Source organism: Crassostrea angulata, chromosome 1, assembly GCF_025612915.1.
Source record: "Crassostrea angulata isolate pt1a10 chromosome 1, ASM2561291v2, whole genome shotgun sequence".
NCBI lineage: Eukaryota > Metazoa > Mollusca > Bivalvia > Ostreida > Ostreidae > Magallana > Magallana angulata.
Window position 1 is genome coordinate 19,134,795 of NC_069111.1, and position 20,349 is coordinate 19,155,143.

Genomic DNA, 20,349 nt, shown 5'->3' on the forward strand with positions numbered 1-20,349 from the left:
ATTGGTGATCTCCTTTTCCCGCTAGGTGTCGCTAAAGTTGCTAGACAACTGTACACAATATGGCGTAAAAAGGAATGGTATATCCCAAAACACTGCATTTGGTGGATAATTTAAGTAGAAAATAACTTTCGGAGGAAGTGAAAGCAAGCCATTCCATTATGCCGGTATTTCAGCTTTTTAAATATAGCACGCATTTCAATTATATACCGCAAAAACAAAGTTCCATTTTCCTCATAAACAAGAAGGTTCAGTGCAGTCACTCAATTTACGTAGTTTAAAGTATAAAGTAAATTCAAGCTACATATCTACCCATAGTGATTGTACTGGACCTAAACACATGTATACTTTAGTTATAGCACAAATGACAACATACATCATCATCAGTCCAACTGTTCATGTATTGACCAACACATCTTTAATAAGTTTCACATTAACAAAAATTATTAATATGTGACATTCAAAATTGCAAAATGAAAGGGACTACTCAATTTATTAACAAGAGTCAATAAATTTATATTTCAATTTTTATGTATTTTTTATTAAGCCCTTTTGGCAATAGATATACATATATTAGTCTCTCAATAACTTAGAGTTTACCTCCGTTGGATGATGATGGGGCTGGAGGCAAGTTTAAGCCAAAGAACAGAAAGAAAGTGGACCAACATGACCTAAAGAAAATGGCACCTGTACAACGAAGCAGATACCTTGCAGTAATTATATAAATTCTCATTCTTAATTCTGTTACAATTCTGTTTACTCTGGTTTTGTAAAGTAGGATTCCCGCCTTTCAATTGAGGGGCTTAAGCTGATCATGAAGAAGGATATATTCCCCCAGAAAACTGCATGGTTCTAGGGTAGAAATGATAAATACAATATTTTTTAAAACAGTGTATTGAAGTATTTCCCCCAAATAACCATCAGTTAAATGACACATGGTCTTATCTTAGTCTCAGTTAATGTAAATATACATAATTGGTAGGGTTTGCATATTAATAATTAGATTCTGCTGTAAGCTTATAGTTTAAATAAAATGAGTAAATTTTTAGACATAAATGTAATATACATGTACCAGTATATGTTGCAAAATCAAAAGCACTGTTTAATTACACTAGATATTATGATTAATCACTAGTATGAAGACCCTCCAAAAGAAATATCAGATGCCATGGGAGCCACAAAAAAGAGACTCCTGGAAAAGAGAAGAGTCATGACGAGGTAACATTAATATTTGATTCCAGGTAATTAATAACACAATCAATACACTTTTCTACCAACAAAACCAACAGGAGTTAAATGCATGCCAACATTCATACATGTAATTAACAGCATACTGGGGGCCTCAATTTTCAAAACAGCCTATACATAGAAGCTTTTTTTTATATAATGATGAATGCACTATAGCTGATATTGAAGTATGAAAAACCCAGATGTTAAACCTACAGACAACTTGAAATTTTATACATGTAGCTGTAGATCTTGAAAATTGTGTGGACAGTAATTCAAACCGTGTTGTTGATTGAAAATCAGAGAGACACCGGGTATTTTATATAGTTGTTGTGGACATGCTATTACGTGTATATAAATGTATATTTCATTGGATATATGAAATAATAATGCAAACATACCAGAATTAAAAATTGCTCCATTTCACAATAGGATTAATCAGGATCTGCCAGAAGAAGAAATTGATGAGAGAGATAAACATGCGAAACTTATTGGTCAGCTCAAGTAAGTGTAGCTATAATGTTAATGTACATTGATCATTATACTATGAAACCCTGTTTCATATAAAGTTCCCACAAAATCTTAAGTACTGGAAGAGGTTCATGTATGCTCTGAATCCCAAGTATTTGGAGGTGTTAAAATTACCGTATAGTTGAAAATTACTGTGCATGTGACTAATTTTGAATTACTTTGGGGAAATATATTGGGATATTTCAATTTTTCAGAGCTGCAGAGGCAAGAAATAGGTTGAGAATAATGAGATTGAGATATCAAGCTAATCGGGTAGGTACACCAGTCGCCACATTATACATAAATACCTGTGTAGGGAAATCAATAAACAATGAAAATAGTTTCTTCATTTTATTTTAGCAACTTCTCGTTCTTCCCTGATTTGATTAAAGCCTGTACATGTGTTTAGACTACTGCTTTTATTAGTTCAAAATGCTTGATTGTGATTTTACTTATCTGTTTCAGGCTCAGGAAATCAGTCATCTTATTGCGTGTCAGCCCACAGCACTGAAAGCTGTACGCCTACAGGCATTAGTCCCATCGTACCCAGAGAGGGAAGACAGGAAAGATAAACTGGATAAATTGGAGGTAATAATAATCTTGTGTTAACAAGATATTTAAATAGAATTTGTCTTTTTGGCAATTGATAAGAATTTCTTTTACACTTTAAATATTTTTTTTTCAAGGAAGTAATTATATGGTACTTGTGCAAAGGTGTGTCAAAACTAAATTCAGTTAACTGACATTCTAAAATTACTAGAAACTTATTGGTACACTTACAAAAAACTCTCTCTCTCTCTCTGTGTCTGTCTGTCTGTCTGTCTCTCTGTCTGTCTGTCTGTCTGTCTGTCTCTCTCTCTCTCTCCGTATACCAATTAACACATGGTATAAGCATTCAGTTTTTGATTAAAATTGATTTTTAAAAAATATGGGAACTCTTTTTACTCACATATCTGTTTTGCCTGAAAATTTCCATTTTCAAAATATTTCAATTTCCCACACCCCTCTCTCTCAACTGTGTGAAGATATTGATTTATTTATGGTATTCCACAGAGAGTACGAGTGGAGCGGCTACTGGAGGATGCACAAGGTCTGCTGACCAACAGAGTTCACTGAGGAGTTTATGTTTCGTGAATATTTCATTGATTTTTTATCACTTGATGTTCATAACAAGATCCAAATTAAAACAAAAACTTTCAATTATATTATATAAGAGAGATACGGTATATCAAAGGATTTTTATAAAAAAAAATCTCATGTGAATCTATAGTCTGTTAAAGTGGGATATAGGTTGTGGATTTATTGTGCCTAAAAATTGTTCCAAAAGAATAATATCTTTAAAAAAATCAATTAGATTTCAAGCTGATGTAATGAAAATCTGTTGGCAGGTTTTACCCATTTTGTAATAACGTTTTAACATCACTGAATTCTAATTTGCATTTTTATATTTTTGTTTATCTTATGAATTTGTTTTTGTTTTTTGTTTTTTTTTTTTTTACAAGTGCATGATATTTTGTAAATTGAAAAGAAAAGCTTGCCTGTATTATTTGTATTAAATATCTTTATATTTTTTTCATTCAATGATAATGAATTAATTAAATTATAGAGGGAGGGGGGGGAGGGGGGGGGTTATGGGCATGATGAGGTGAAAAATAGAAAGAAAGGTTGCAATATTTTATCTATTTTTAGGGCTTGTGCAACTGCAGGCCAGATGTGCAGATAGACAAAGCTTGTATATATAGAAGTGTTTGTAAACTATATACAACATGCTTACATGCAGTATAAATATATATAATATATGCAAGTGGGCAATGGATGTCCTACATGTATTTAGCTTATATTGATATGTAGGCTGACAGAATAGATATTGATAGAAGTCTCTTATTTACATCAAAGAATCTAATGTTTAGTAAATACCAACATCTCACTTAATATTTTATTTGTTTGTTGTTGTTGTTTTTTTTTCCATTAGTATCAAGAGCTCGTATTAAGTAAGATATCTTACCATTAAAGTTTTGTATTTTATCAAACATATGATATATAAAGTGCTTAGTGATTCGAAATGAAATTTCATTAGAATATTATTTCATCGCTGGATTAAGGTTGGTATTAATCTAGAGTTTGTGATTATGAGGGTGTACGTGTCCCAAGATTATCTGTGATCATTATGTAGATTGCCTTTGTTGATGGTAAGTTGTACATTGGAAGATTTTTTTATTCATCTTCTCACTGTACATATATGTTTTGTTTGTGTTCTGTAATTATTCATACATTATAAATGTGTTAAATAAATTTAAATATTCTCTGCCTCTAAAAAATCTTTTTGAATTATATTAATCAGAAATGCTTTCTCATACACTGAGTTATTTCCCTTGCAAACTTACTGATACCTTTTGGGTCTTTTCTCACGTTCGACTTGTCAAACGTGAATTTGGTTAATTGTTCATCAAATCAGGATGAAAGGAAATTAAAATAGTATGTTTTTCTTTCTTTTTTTACTATCATACAACTTGGCATAGAAAAAGTCATCAATGTTTAGAATCTAACTAGGACTATATTCGGTGTAATATTGGCGTAGGGAAATATCACGTTTCGCAATTCAAAATTGCTGAGTCTGTTTTAGCATTTTAAAAACAATAACATCAATGTTGGGTTTTTTTACTAGTGTAAACTAATGATATGATACTTGGGTTTCAGAATATGTTTTGCCAATCAAATTATATTTTTATAAGCTTTTAAAAGCTCCCATTCTATACATTGATTTTTGTGAAAAAATCACTAAAATCAGTTTTTCTCTCTTATTAAATGGCCAATATATTAGCTTTTCTGTCAATTCATATCTTTATATGTAGCTGCAATAATGTAGCCCTCTCCCGATTTTTTTTTTTTTTTTTTTTTTTGGGGGGGAGAGGGCTACAACTCCATAGGATCTCCGTAATGGTGCAAGTGCGGGAGTGATTCACTCCCGCAACGATTTCGTCTCAAATCGTATATAAATGACGATAACATCTGCATTTCTTACCTGAACTCAAATAATGTAGATGTCTATGGCATAAATTAATCCAAAAATATCAGGTATAGTCCATATATCGGTTATTTTTCGTTATGTCAACAACGCAAGTTGAATTTGTCCGCCATGTTTACTGACCTTGACCGGTTTTATTTTGAGACAGCCAATGAGAATTTAGGAGCGGATCTTGAACTGAATATAGGAATTCCCCTATTTTAAACATAATTAACGCGGTAAATATGAATTTTTCATTACATACCAGTTCCTTAAATGATGTTTTAGTGATAGAACGAGGTTAGATAAATTATTTATAGTGACATTCACGTTATCAAGCCCATCAAAACTCCAAGCGTAAATCCCATAAAATCACGCGAGAACTGTCATGGCTGCTGAAAAAGACGACTGTAAACATGCTGATGTGTTTTATCTGGTTTGGATTTATATACGGTTAGTTTGTTCAACCTGAATTAAAAAATCATTTTATCTAAAGGAAGTCAAATATAAAATCGATCTTTTCAGACCGAAGTCAGTCGCATTAAAAATTTAATTTTGCACCATTACGGAGATCCTATGGAATTGTAGCCCTCTCCAGTAAACATCAGATATAAAAAATCGGAGAGGGCTACATTATTGCAGCTACTTTATATGAAGTCTTCATAAAACATAAAAATCAGAAATATGTTATTATTGGAAGCATAAAAAATAAGCAAAATTTAAGAAATTTAGAGGAAATGTGGGCTAAGCAATATCAATTTTAGTATAAATATTTATTCCAATTTAGTAGTACAAGCTGATAGACATTCTGATATTCTATCATTTCATGGAAGAATAGAATCTTCAAATCTTAAACAAATGTCTACAGAACTACAAAGAGCTACACTTATTTTTATCATCCTTTTTGCTGCGGAAAAAGGTAGTGACCTTGACCTGACCTTTATGCAAAAACAGAAAGGTCAAATTTGATTGAACTGATAGAATCATTTAGTAATATGATCCGTTTGACTATGTAAAAATTTCATGAATTTCTTATTATAAGAAGTATGTTTGATAAGGAGAAGACTCCTTCCTTTAAAATAATGTATGATTTTCAGAATTAATAAATTGTGTTTATATTACCAATTACAGCCTTGGCTTAAATGTATACTAGTACATTGAGATTAAATTGTGTAACAGCTCAGCAAATATGTACACCTCATTTCTAATCCCAAGCTATGAAATTATTTGAAGAAGTAATAAAGAACTCCCTTACTTAAAATCAGGATTTTTTTAATTGACTCTGTAAACAATATAATGATACTAATGATTGACACAGATGATAAAAATTACTGGTTTAAACAATGATTTGTATTTAAAGAATCATGTGTAACATTATGGAATGGGAAAAGCCATTACATGAACAAACATGTAATTACATTCAAAACTGAGAGGTAAATAACGAAACTAGTCAGTACTGATAAAAAGCGGAACAGTTCTCCTCTGCATCAGTGTATACAGTATTCATCAATGGTATTCAAACCACGTTTGTATCGGTATATCAACAGAATCGCGTTCAGGCTTTCATGAGTTTCATTTATAATGAGAAAAACCAGAGTACAAAGATCTTGTATATTTCATATATGCATAGTGTACAATGGAAGCAATTGCTCTATATGAATAAACTCTGATCAATCAAGCCTATTTGAAAATGATATCCATAATTATTGCACATAAAAAGTAATCAAATGTTGATAAATTATAATAAGGTACTATACAATGATAAATAAATACATCATAACCTAACAAACAACAAGAAATTTGCTCATTTAACTGAAACATAAGCAAGTCTTCAAACAATACATACTTATATTTGTAATATTGTGACAAATACTTAATATAACAAGATGATAATTAAATTCAAATATCACAGATAAATCTTAAAATTCTATTTCCATTTAATTTAATTCTTCAAAGAACAACATTAAATACATGTAATGTAAAATCAATCATGTGTACAAATACATGTATATGTTTACATAAGATGTGTCTTGTATCTTGAAAGGAATGGGTAATTCAAATAAAGTTCCATTTTGATTGATGATGAAATCAAATACATTGGTTGTGAACATCAACTTAAGCTCTGCTAACTAAGACACCACAGCTAAAACTCTACCATGACCTGCTGCATGTAAGTATTTCTACAGTTTGTAGTTCTGGGCACGGCCGTATGATTCCATTTAATTATAGACGTTTCTACTCTACAATTTGGAGTACTGCTGATATTTTCCATTCTGGGCAGGTTTTATGTATTTGTAATATGAATCCAGCACCTAAAAGGTGAAAAAAAATAAATTTATGAAGTTAAAATGGTATAAAAAATGAAAGATAAATGAGAGGAATTAGCCATTAGCCCAATTATGATGTACTTGATGTATATCATATACCTCTTTTTCATTCATTGGTGAACTCTTGGCGTAATCATACAAAGCCTGATACACTTGTCCGTCATATCGCCCTAAACAACTCTGTAGTACTTCATCTGGATAATCAAAGGCATCCACAAATGCCACGGCATTGGGTCTGACCTCTGCTAGCAGCTGCATCAGCTTCTTCTGTAGAATCTTCACTTGTTTGGAGTCAAAAAACTGGTCCTGAAAAACAGAATTACAAATGTATCACAGATTGCAAGCTGTATTGTACAGATGTACATTTTTTCAAAAATTGAAAAATTTAGGTACATTTAAAGTTTGATATCACAGTTTTTTCCTTCAAAACATATAAGTACATTTTTCATGTTTTACAATACATGTATCAAGATCCTGAAAACACTTTTTGAATATAAAAGTACATGTACATTATATACATTATTTTGTGCAGACTTTAATTTTCTTAATTTTCTTTGGTCAATAGTCATAATATCAATATGTGCCACTACAAAAATATCAGCTTCATATCATTGCAGATTGTTTTCATGAGAGACAAAAAAACTGGTTCTTTACGTTAAACTTGTCACAGAGATAACAAACCTGAATGAATCCCCCCAGATTCTCCACAATGCCGTGGACAGCATACAGTTTACACAGACTAGTGAGTGCCGACTGGACTTTGTAATCCATGCGGGATTTGACAACTGTCTCCACAAAGTGTTTTGTTACAAATGCATGGCAATGGGCCTTCAAAAGAGAATGGATTGGTATGTAAAATCTAAAAATCATTTTCTATGCAATTGTATTTTACAAAAAAAATGTATTCCAGAAAACAGACTTTTCTCCACGATTGTTTTATTTTTGACCAATTATCAAAAATATTTGCCAATGGCAAAAATATTGAAGCCTACCTTGAGCACTATGTGCAATAAGTTGGTATTTACAGTACATCTTTTAATTGTGAGTGATATTCTAGTTCTCACAATTTCCAAGGAACCAAATCAGCTGTTTTGATATTCCAGCAATAGTACCCGAACATGTACCATCAAGTACAATGTATATCAGAATGGCTAATTTTAAACTACAATTCCTTTCTACTGCTTATCTCAGTGAAAGATAGTGCAAGTATTTCATGATTGTATTCTTGAGCACAGAACGGTAATCAAAATAGTGACTTACAATTGCTGCCCAGGTCAACATAACAGTGGAGCCATTCCAAGCTTCCACGGGAGATTTCCCAGACTGCACCAGTTTCTCCATGCTGGCTGCAGCATCGCGTATCATTCTACAAGTCAGAGATAGACATTTACAGAATGTTTAGGAACAAATATCACTGAAGAACATTTTCCGAATAGAATATTTAATGCAGTTTTCACTGACTTAAAAAATACTCTGTATTAGAAATTTGCTTCTTAATATTTCCAGATATTCACTTTAAGTCTTTTACCAATCCTTAGAGTTTCAGAATGAACAGAATTTCACTCCATTAAAAACCCACAGAAATTCACATGAATGCCAAATTCCAAAATTGTCTTGACTCATCATTTGATTGTTCAGTGATTAGAAATACATGTACCGGTACATTACTGGATTTTTTTTAGCAAATTATTTCTTTAGAATCATATCTTCTCATGATTAGGTAGAAATCATTAAGAAGTACATGTACCTTGCTGCTCTGTGTTCGTAAGCCATGACAAGACAGTTGAGAGCCACTTCCTCTGTCATACAAGACTTCTTATTAAGATCAGTCGACATGTATTGCATAAAGGTTGGGAGAGCTTCTCCGTTTTGCAATTTCCCATACATTTTCATCAAAAACCTATGATATATAATTTTAAAAAATTAGGTAAACATAGTTAGAAAAAAACTTAATCACCATCATAAAACCATGATCCAAAATATGAGACGTTTTCTTCCTCATTAAGAAAGCCAATCACAGATTTCTTTCTATCCATGGTTTGAGATGATGACACTTGTGATATTTACTGAACTACAAATACACTCTGTATTAGTGCACGTATTTTACAAATATTCAAGGTAAATAAACTCAACATTAATTGAAATGGAAACAATTTACCTAGCAACTTGCAGCATCATGACATTGTTCTCTCCTTCGTAAGTACAACCCGGCACGACATCAATGTATATTTTTGGCAGACCGCTGGCATGGGAGTAGCCATGACCCCCACAACACAGACGGCATGTCTCCACCCCTGCAGAGCACATCCAGGAACTAAAAGCTTTTAAGCCTGCTGATATGGCATGAAGCTAAAAAAAAAATGACATTCTTCTTAAGTATGCTGAAATACAATTTATCTATATAAATCATCTACAAGGTACACTATACATGTATTATAGTGATCTATTAACAAAAGGACGAGTTGAATTCATGTGCAATTCTAGATGGGATAAATGTATAAAAAAAATGTGTTAATTTCTTGTCTTTTGGAACAAAACAGTTCCGAAATTTTAGAATGAAGTTATTTTTTTAACTGCTTCTTGCCATTTCATTTTTCGCAAAATTCCACAACTGCAATTTTAATGTGAATATAAATGTACCTGGGGCATTGAGTTTAAGTTTCCTCCTTCTATTTCCGCAGTGGTTTTCAGGTAGAAGTCGTACATGAATCTTCCGGCAAAATACATGGCATAAGAAGTGGCAAGCAAGGGGAATAACCTGTACTGCTGGGTTTGATAGTCAATGATTTGTGCTTCCTCTCCCCTATAAAAATTACAATGTTACTTGTATAGAGTATCTACAGGTAAAACAAGAATTGGTCTGCTATACACAAATATACTGAATGTCTCATTTGAATTTTGATTTCTTATAGCTGAATGATGGCACATTATCTTCTGGAACATTATCTGTGCAATCTTTCAATTTTAGAACTTTATATGTTAGTAACAAGATTTTACTGAACTTGGAGGTCAGGTAAGGAAAAACGACAAATCAAAGAGGCATAATATAGACAAAATTGTACATACCCAGGAGAGACCTCCGTCTGTCGCCGGACTGCACTGTATCGTATAGAAATGACACAGGCCTGTGCAAGGGCCCGAGCAGCATCGGTCACAATGGCTGCCCGTACCAGCACCATGGAACCGTAGGCTATCTTTGCGTTGGGTGGTTTAACATATGTTCCGTCCTCTAGGACCTGTGTTAACAAAACACAATCATAAGTAAAGTAATCATCTATTAAAAAAAACAAAACTTTTTTCTACTTTATACCGGTAGTTTACCATGGACATGTACATGTGTATATGGTAAACTACCATTAAGATGTGAAAGATATGTACATGTATATGGTACAAATAGGAATGTCCAGGTTTTATAAGAATACACGATTTTTTATTGATGAAGCCTACCTTGGAGTATCTCATGAGCATGTTTTCTCTTGGAATTCTGACATTGCTTAATCTTAAGAAACCATTATCATTTGTACCATATCCAAACTTGGGTCCAATATCACCAACTTCAATACCTAAAATCAATTAAGAAGTTTATATACTTTGAATGACGGATGCTAGAAATCTAAGATATCAGATCATTCCGATACAGTAATATAGAATATGATAAGGAAATAAAAAAAAAATGGCTGCATTCTAAAAGCAGAATGATAGTCATCATGTAACTGCTCTCAGTTAAATTCTAGAATTGTGAAAGAAAATTTCACCAACCTGCCAAGGGCATATGTGTCTCAAGGTCACGAATCTGAACCATGAACATATGGATGCCACAGTTTTTCCCTTGTGTGTATAGCTGGGCCATGACAAGACAATGGTTGGTTGTCTTTCCAACTACAATCAAAAGAGTGTTACTATCACCGATTTCATCTAATATACCGTAGATTCCTAATTAAATGCGAGGAATTAATATCAGCGTAAAATCATGAGGAGCACTCTTCACTAATTTTAAAATCTCGCCATTATTCTTTGAGACCTGAGAAGTATGAGAAATAAGAATAAAAGTTCTGCTTTCGTGATTTTATATTCTCGCGATTTGATACAAAACAGTGGGATCGCGGTATAAGGAATTTATAGTAATGACCATCAAGTAGTATGTTAGAAACATTCTGTATTATAATGACATATAAGCTACTGTAATGGAATATCAAGGCTTTTAATTGTTCATGTATACACTTTATTGAATTATACTTTAGGTCTAAGACAACAGTGGAATTTATACTAACGATTTCCCGGCCAGTATTTCATGGAGGTTATTGTGGGGGAGTTGAGTATGAATTCTCTTGTCCTTGGATCGTATGTAGCAGTGGTTTCCAGTCCTCTTATGAATGTTCCTTTAAAAATGCAAACAAGCAATTGATAAAAAATGATTTTACATGTAAACAGATTATGAAGTAAATTATAATTGTACATACTTTGATAATTCTATTATTTCTACATTAGATACTCATTCTCTCTCTCTCTCTCTCTCTCTCTCTCTCTCTCTCTCTCTCTCTCTCTCTGCAAGCTTTTCTGTAGGCTATCTTGCAATGCTGGTGTCTCTTTCTCCCTAAATATTTCTCTTACAATAAAACAAATGAATGGAATTCTGCAGTCCTGCACATATACTGATAAAAGGGTTCCTTTGTAGTCATTAGCTATCTTACCATGCCCCATTTCTGTTTGAGCATACGTTCCGATCATTTTCAGACTCTCGGCCAATGGGAGCCATCTTTTCTTCTGCTCCTCTGTTCCTTGTTTCTCTATTGTGGGTATAAACATCACAGTGTGTAAACCAATAGGGCTGTTCTCATGAGGGGCTGCAGCTCTGAATAAGATTAATCTCACAAAAATCAAACAAAAGAAGAACTCTTGATCTGTGTGGAAAAACTGCATACGCAGTCATTTTGTTACCTAGATGATTATTGCCCAATTCATTTTCATTGTCAGAAAGGAAATATAAATTAGGCTAATTTAATTAGGAATAGTTTATTTAAACAGCATTGACAAAATGTATTTAATTATTAAATGTGGTAAATTTTAGTAGTGAAAAATAAGTCATTGGAAAAGTGCGGTTTTTTATTTAAAGTGTAAACCTAATATTTTCCCTAGTTTTTATCAATAACTTTTTGGCAGAATTTAATTTAAATATTAAAAGTAAAGTGCAATCTACATTCACTTAAAACTTTAACTTTATAGAAAATAACTATTTAAAGTTGCTTACTCTGTTTAGAAGAACTTGTTTTTTACTTTAAAATTACAAATAAAGTGCAATTTACATTCATCAAAAACTTTATAGAAAATAACTTTTAAAGTTGCATACTCTGTATAGAAGAACTTGTCCACAGGTTCTGTGAGGTTCAGCTCCTTACATTTCTTGTTGATGTACAGATGTTTCTGCAGACAAATCTCATATTGTTCTTCTCTTGTCTGGAAAGCCCAAGGCTTGAATTTCCTGAAGAATGGGTCTTTAGTGGCCAAATTGTCTGTAATATTCATAAAATATTGGTAATATTTGTTAAAATCATTTTTTTCTTTAAACATATATTCATTTGGTACTGTGACTTACTAACTGACTTTCAAAGCAAAAAGACATCTCATATATAATCTTACATCTTCGCTAGCCAAAAGTTTTCGGTCCACTCCACTCCCTATAAACCCTTGGGAAGCGGAGTGGACCGAAAACTCCAGACAAAACAATGTGACGTCAATATTCTAAGGGCAACTACTCTAATTTTAAAGATTTTAAAGAATAATTTTAAAGAAATGAGTAAGCGAAGCGTCAACCAATGACGGCCATATTCCCTAATATTATTTCTCACAGAACAAATATAGAGATATATGAGGCAATCACCTGCTATGTTTAAACCAATGAAAATGTGACATTTCAGTCCAAGGGAAAACAATTCTTATTGTTTTATTCCTGTAACAAATGACAGCTTAATATCTTACTGACAAGACTAAACGTGAGAGACTTTAATTGTGTGGTGGTCCAGATACTGATTACAGATACAGATACAACTATGGAAATTCTAAACACTTGCTAAAATGTTTTTTTAGTCTTTTGTTAGCTTGTATCAAACTCTGATTTGATGGAGGCAGCACCTAATCCTTGTCAACCATAATTATGGTCGTTGGCTAATAAATATGAAAACAATCAATCAGTTATTAAGGTCAGATTGTTAAAGTTTTTTGTTTAAAAGAAAGTATATTGCTGAAAGACATTAAAGTATAGTCAAATTAATACATATAACCATTTTGAATTAAAATCAAAATACATTTATAATATAGTTGAAAGCTAGGTCATTTCTTTAGCTTCTAACATCAGTTCATTAATTTCAAATGTCATTTAAATAAATTTCGTCACTTCAGTAATTCGATGTCATGCTCAAAATTAGTGAACATATAGGCATCAAGCTTATAGATTTCTGTCTACTGATTCTATTAACAGCTGATCAAGTTGCTGCAATTTACTACTGATATAAAACTAGGCAAACGCACGTTTTAGTATGCAATAAATACACAATTTTTTTTCAGTTGGTGGCACTATAGCTCCCAGGTCGTCCGTCCGAATTTTTTTCAGACCGGGAGCTACAGACCTGCAGCTGGATCTTGCTTTGATCAGCTTTTTACCGGTATCATCATCAACATTAGACCATGCAAACTTTGCAGCAAAGGAAAAGTTCAAAGTCCAACAATTAATTTTTTCATAAAAGAAAATGCAAATTGATAACTCACGTAAATATCTTCTTCTTTTCACCTTCTCTGGTCCTCTGTAAATAAAATTTGATAGTTCTTCCACGTCGAAAGTAGATTTATTCCTTTCTTTTGCAAGATCCGAATTTACTCCCGTTGTCGTCGCCATTTTTGGAGAGGTAGGTGTTCAGTAGACTGTACAATGATGGGGTCTTTTACTGGGACTTTCTAGTCACGAGCTCTTACCCGGGTTCAAAAAATTGACCGTTTTTATTACCTTATCTTACATTATCTCAGTATCACTGTTATTCACCTTAAAATATATATAAATTAAGTACATTTATATTCAAAATACAAAGTAATGCTAGGATATTAAAAAAGTTTACATCACTGGGTGGAGAAATCAACCACTGAAAAGTTTTTAATCATGAAAATTGTGCCTCTAAAACATCTTTTACTATGGTGGCTAAATTCTGCTCTTGAGTGCAAGTTATTTTCCCATCAAATATGCATGTCGACATGCGAGATCAATATGTTGACATGCAATATAATTATGTCAACATCAGGGACATACGTATCGCATAGCCGCCTAACTCCGTCACTACCCCAACTCCGTCACTTTCGGGAAACTCCTCGCCGTTTAAAATCAAGTGCGGTTATGACGTCATTTTTTGAATGCCAAAAAATTTCAATCAAAAGTCAACAATTTACAACGGTTAAATTTAAGAATGTGTTCAAACATAACAAAATTACACCTTGTTCATTTCATGCAACAATAATTGCATGAAATCAGCTAAAACTTTTTCACGGGTGCACTAAAATAACGATATTTCTGACATGCGGGCCCATTCGATGATTAACGGTGGTCAGTCATTTTAAGAGAGGTCAAGATGAAACATTTCACATGTAATTTATTTTTTATTAAGGTCATTTATACATTTTTTTCAGTCCGCAATAGCATTCATGCACTACACTTGATGATAACGTCAAATCGCTCATACCATAATTTTTGCCTTATACAGGGTTACAGATATATACGATATGTCGGTGTTTAGAATATGCTACATTTATTAAAAATGTAATAAATAAATAATATAATCATCAATATATTTATTATTGATATGATATTTATGAAATATGGAAGGACAGAAATCAAACGGCTTCCATACATCCTGAAAAGGTCATTGTGATTGTTGTTACAAGGAGCCATTTTTTAATTCTGGCGATCATTTCACTTTCATGAAATTAAATACAATTTAAATTGTATCCACCGATTTTGCTTCTTTTAAATTGGCCTAGATACAAGTTGAGTTTAAACTGAATTGTTAATGTGTCTTCATTCCCTGGCGTATCAAAGATCATGTAGGTGACGGAGTTAGGTTCATAAGTTATGATAGCACGTGTGATAAACGTCGTATTCAGAGGGCTTATTTAAATAATAATAAAAATATTTTTGTTAATAATTTTATGAATTATAACGTTTCAGATTATATTTAGTGATTGCAAATGATAAAAACCGCAAAAAATAAATTACAGAGAAACGTGGAATGTTTTCTGCTTATGGTGACGGAGTTTGGGTACTCGGGGATATATAACATAGTATATACGTCCCTGGTCAACATGCAACGTAACTTATTTAAATCGCTGATATGCAATTATTATTTTCATAGATTAAAATTATTCAGAATATCAATATAATCAAATTACGCCCACTTGTGACTCCCAAAATGCTAGATGCTAATTATCTATGTTGAAATGAAATGCGAGATAAATACATGTATGTTGACATGCATGCAATTATTTATGTTGACATGCAACTAATATTTTTGTTGATATACAGGTAATATTTATGTATATGTTGACATGCAACTTATTTATGTCAACATGTAACTTAGTTATGTTGACATGCGAAATAAATAATTATGTTGACAAGCAACTTTTATAAATAAGTAGCATCTAGCATGTTGAAAGTCACATGAGGAAAATATTTAATTATTTTTTACAATTCTTATCGGGTACCTGTAAACTGCAAAACATAATAATCTGTGATGTCAGATACGGGCGTTAGTAAGGGATTTTACCCTTTTAAAACTGAGATTCCCTAATTTGATTTGTAACTTGCATGTCAACATAATTATCTTGCATGTAGAAATAATCATCTTGCATGTTGACATAATTTTCTTGCATGTTGACATTACAAATTCCTCAACCGCTTACCCGGTATTTGCAATAATGTAAAAAAAAATGATGTACATTCTAATATCTTTGATGAAATTAAAGGGAGATGATGACGATGACGACGACGACGAAGAAGAAAAAGAAGAAGAAGAAGAAGATGATGATGATGATGATGATGATGATGATGATGATGATGATGATGATGGAGACATTACAACCACAATTTTTTTTCTATCGATATGAAATATTGTAAAATGAAACGATCGAAAACAGTGTGATTTAGAGCATACTGGATGGTTACCAGTTTCTAGCATGAGAATTAATTGTTGTTTCAATATACATGTATAGCATGAATTTGGACGACGTATTTTGACAAAAATAACTTTGCATTATAGAGAGCTATTATGCCCATATATTACCTTAACTTAAACATAATCTCATCTCTCTCTCTCTCTCTCTCTCTCTCTCTCTCTTTTATATGGTGGTATATTTCTGCCCCCCCCCCCCCCCCCAATGCAAAATAAATTATGTAAACATGCGAGAAAATTATGTCAACTTGCAAGATAATTATGTTGACATGCAAATTACAAATCCTTTTAGAGACTTTGATTTTTATATGGGTAAAATGACTTATTATGGTGACATATCTATGCCCCTTGTGTGCAAGTTATTTTTCTATCAAATATATGCCGACATGCAAGATAAATATGATAACATACAAAATAGTTATGTCGACATGCAACATAATTATGTTAACATGCAAGTCTGTGAGGCCAAGAAAGAAAAAGTACACACTCCTCGATTTCAGAGTGGATGTTACGAAAGAGTTAATTGGTCAATTTTCCCGGAGGAAAAGGCACAGTTGTGTTCCGCAGCCTGACCAGAGCCATCGACTTGTACTAATCGTTGGAGCCAAACGAAGGTGTAAGTGGTGCTCCAAACAGCAGATTCGAAGAGAAACAGTGTATGCATATGGATGCAATAGTTGTACCATTCATTTATGTAAAAATGATTGTTTTGTTGATTATCACAGTCATCATTCGTTGCCATTTGAGAATTAAAACATGTATATGTATTATCATTGGGCATGTCTCATGCAATTTCTTATGTAAAGGTAGCTCACTTCATCAAAATTTATACCTGAAAACACCATTCACAAGGTGGCAATGAAAATGGTATGTTAAATTGTTTGTATCAGTTGTTTCATAACTCAGTGGTTGTAGTATTGGGTTTTGTGAACTGTAGGTCACAAGTCTACGAAAGACGAATAGGGCCACATAAAAAAATATTTTTATGTCGTAATTACGAGAAAAGATCTCGTAATTGCGAAAAAAAAAGATCTCGTTATTCGAGAAAACATCTCGTAATAACGAGAAAAGATCTCGTTATTACGTGTTAATTATCTCGTTATTCGAGAAAACATCTCGTAATAACGAGAAAAGATCTCGTTATTACGAGACAATTATCTCGTAATTACGAGAAATGATCTCGTTATTACGAGTAAATTATCTCATTATTACGAGAAATGATCTCGTAATAACGTCTTTCGTACAAGTCAGAATCTGTCTTAGGTTTTTGTTATATTTACCAAACAACGTTTTTTGATACACTTTTTTCTCCAAATTGCATATATATTTACTTCTTATATATTTCATATTCACCACGATATCTCTCATAAATAAGTCATTTTCTGCTGATGTGTGAAAATATTTTCAAGTAAAGTGAGCTACCAGATTAATACATTGGATAAATTTTGGATAGGTTAGCATGAGAAATGTGTTTAACTTCCATGAATATAATGTATCTTTAAATGGGAATATGTGTGCATGTTGATGCACCAGCATTTTTAATGGATCATTATCAGTAAATGACATTTTAAGTGAAAAATATTCTGAATTATTCTTAATTAAATCATTTCAAAGTTTGAATGACTTGTGTTTTTATTTTTAAGTAAACTTGAGAAAAATAATGATTGCATGAAAGCAAATTGATTAAGAAATTGATATATGAATAAATAAATATCTGTTTCTCACTGTTTCTTAAATGAAAAAGTCATTAAGCAATAGAATTTAATTTAATTATGTTTTTAATGAAAATAAATCAAAGATAACTTGAAAAACATTTAGAAATCCTTTTTTAAAATGCTTTTAAAAAAATTACCATATTCTTTTGCCATGGAAACCATAAATTTCGACGGCAAAACATAAACCATTGAATTGAATAAATTTGGGTTTTTGTTTCAAAAAAATTAACAGTGAATAAAAGGTCTCATACTAGTTAATCTCCCCTCCAAACTTTACATCCCTAGTGTTTGTTTTAGAAAAATTGTGTACAATTCATTAAAAAAAAATGATGAAAATCTTAAAAATTGCTTAAAATCCTATGCAAACATATATCTTATAATTACATAAGCACATTCTTATGAAGGAAAGGGTTAACTGTGTTGTACAAATGAAGCGTGTCATTATTGTTTTATAGTAGCACCCGGTCTGAAAAAATTCCAATTCGAATTTGGACGCTCGGACCTGGTCGTTTTATCATTTTCGTGTCTTTGACACCTCCCTTGTCGTAGCAAGAGTTATCTTTCTTTGCTCTTTGGGGTTTCTGTGTGTTGTGCAATATTCATCTAAAGCAAGCTGTTAACCAGCTGTTGCTCTAGGCCCCAGTATTTAGACATAAGTCAAAAATTGTACACCGCCTTAATGTTTCTTGATTGAAAACACTGAAAAAAAATGAAATGCGATTGAAGGTGTATCTAGATATAAAGTTGTTAATTACAAATTTCAATCGATATTTTATGCATGATAAAAAAAATCATTTTGTGACCGACTGAAATTTGACTTTATTCTGAAATAAGTTCATGATCCCGAGACCAGCTGTTGTTCATATTAAACTTTATATGGTTTACACTTAAATTATGAGTAAAAAAACCAACAACAACAACCAAATCTGGGGAATCTATTGGGGCAATATTAAGGTCCTCAACCATCTCAGAAAATGCTCCATGCCAAAAACTTAAAAAGTTATATCAAATGCCGATTAGGTACTGCGTATTATTTTTGTTGAATGTGTTAATCGATGTCGTGTAAACACATAACGTTCCTATATGCTATAATCTTATAGTATATAAGGATGTTATGCACGTGATAGTAATCAGGCACGTAGCATCGGGGGGGGGGGGGGGGGGGGGCTGCCCCCTTCCCTTTTTCTCGCAACAAACATTTTTCTGAAGTACTCATAATAGAAAATTGAATTATTGTGGAGTTGGCCACCCACTATTTGAGAGCACGTAAAAATCAGAAGTAAAAATAAGTAAATTATAGGTATAGCCCCCCCCCCCCCCCCCCCCCGGGATAGGTTTTGAACGATTTGCGACAACCCCCCCCCCCTTTTTTTTTTTTTTTTTTTTTTTTTTTGCTCGGCAAGATTTTTGGATGAGCCTTCCCCTCCCCCCGCACTTTAAAAATCGATGCTAGTTACGTGTCTGGTAAAACCTTAATTATTACTACTACGTATTGATACCGATGTTCATAATTATACGCAAAATGGTTTTTGAAACATGAAATTCTCTCTAGTGCAATTGTTTTCCTGGAGAAATAGAATATTTTTTGGCGAACTTTGTTATTCGTCAAAGAATACATACGGTGGACTAGGAAAATACTCAGTCAAAAACTGGAGGTACTTCCTCGTCAAAAATTTTATTTTAAAAAACTGATCGCTTAAGATAGTCGCCAGGGGAAATATATATTTCCGTGTCTCTCATGGCCTTGATATGGTTAATTCTTCAATAAACCCAAAATGCGTAGTAGTTCATAGAACCCCCCCCCCCCCCATCTCTGTAAAGGTCAGTAACCTTAAAGAATTTTAACACAATGCCATGGAAGTCATCAACCTATAATGTGAAGGCTGAAGGTTTCACGTCATTCAGAAATCCACTGCGCATTTCGGAGCACGAAGTAGATTGTGTATCTATCCATGCGTGCATAATGACCAAACGGCGGCTCGTGTTGTACTAAGTGGCCGTAAAACAGCGACAATGCACGGTGTGTGCGTGTCCTATACCTACTTCTCACTTCCTTTCTCGAACAATTTTACGTCATCTTTTGATCATTATAGTTTGGACTATAATCAAAGAAGAATTGCGCAACCGTTTCTTCTCTTGCAAACGTCATGCAGATAACCAAGCTAATATTGCTATAGTAGTACATCAGTATATCATATTACATGAATTTGTGCTCTCTCTCTCTCTCTCTCTCTCTCTCTCTCTCTCTCTCATGGACAATTTGAGGTGAAGGTAACTTTGACCTGGCGCGATTATTTTTAGCATCTCTCCTCATCAGCTGTCTGACAATTAAATATGCTGACTATCTCAACAGCATCATCATC

The 20,349-nt window shown here is 32.8% G+C and overlaps 2 protein-coding genes across 2 annotated transcripts; one reads left to right on the forward strand and one right to left on the reverse strand.

Moving 5' to 3' along the window:
- The first annotated feature begins 5 nt into the window (after nucleotides 1–5).
- Nucleotides 6–3,225, forward strand: LOC128178842 (protein LKAAEAR1-like). The gene is made up of 7 exons (XM_052846216.1): nucleotides 6–164; nucleotides 591–710; nucleotides 1,133–1,215; nucleotides 1,657–1,728; nucleotides 1,950–2,007; nucleotides 2,200–2,322; nucleotides 2,788–3,225. Exons 1-7 carry the CDS (start codon nucleotides 159–161, stop codon nucleotides 2,848–2,850), a joined length of 525 nt encoding a protein of 174 aa, XP_052702176.1. The 5' UTR covers nucleotides 6–158; the 3' UTR covers nucleotides 2,851–3,225.
- Nucleotides 3,226–5,993: 2,768 nt separating this feature from the next.
- Nucleotides 5,994–13,985, reverse strand: LOC128159667 (peroxisomal acyl-coenzyme A oxidase 1-like). The gene is made up of 14 exons (XM_052822841.1): nucleotides 13,828–13,985; nucleotides 12,413–12,575; nucleotides 11,757–11,917; nucleotides 11,337–11,444; nucleotides 10,825–10,944; nucleotides 10,513–10,628; nucleotides 10,132–10,301; nucleotides 9,706–9,868; nucleotides 9,224–9,414; nucleotides 8,813–8,965; nucleotides 8,326–8,431; nucleotides 7,747–7,893; nucleotides 7,165–7,371; nucleotides 5,994–7,050 (listed from the first exon to the last, which is right to left on the reverse strand). The coding sequence occupies exons 1-14, from the start codon at nucleotides 13,952–13,954 to the stop codon at nucleotides 6,979–6,981; spliced, it is 2,004 nt and encodes a 667-aa protein (XP_052678801.1). The 5' UTR covers nucleotides 13,955–13,985; the 3' UTR covers nucleotides 5,994–6,978.
- Between the last annotated feature and the right edge of the window lie 6,364 nt (nucleotides 13,986–20,349).

Coding starts and splice junctions, on each gene's coding strand:
- LOC128159667 (XM_052822841.1), bottom strand. CDS start 13,954: ATGGCGACGACAACGGGAGTAAATTCGGATCTTGCAAAAGAAAGGAAT. Junction 10,945..11,336: donor GAAATACTGGCCGGGAAATC/GTTAGTATAAAT, acceptor TTTTGATTGTAG/TTGGAAAGACAACCAACCAT. Junction 9,415..9,705: donor ACTTAAACTCAATGCCCCAG/GTACATTTATAT, acceptor TTTTTTTTTTAG/CTTCATGCCATATCAGCAGG.
- LOC128178842 (XM_052846216.1), top strand. Junction 2,008..2,199: donor TGAGATATCAAGCTAATCGG/GTAGGTACACCA, acceptor TATCTGTTTCAG/GCTCAGGAAATCAGTCATCT. Junction 2,323..2,787: donor ATAAACTGGATAAATTGGAG/GTAATAATAATC, acceptor GGTATTCCACAG/AGAGTACGAGTGGAGCGGCT.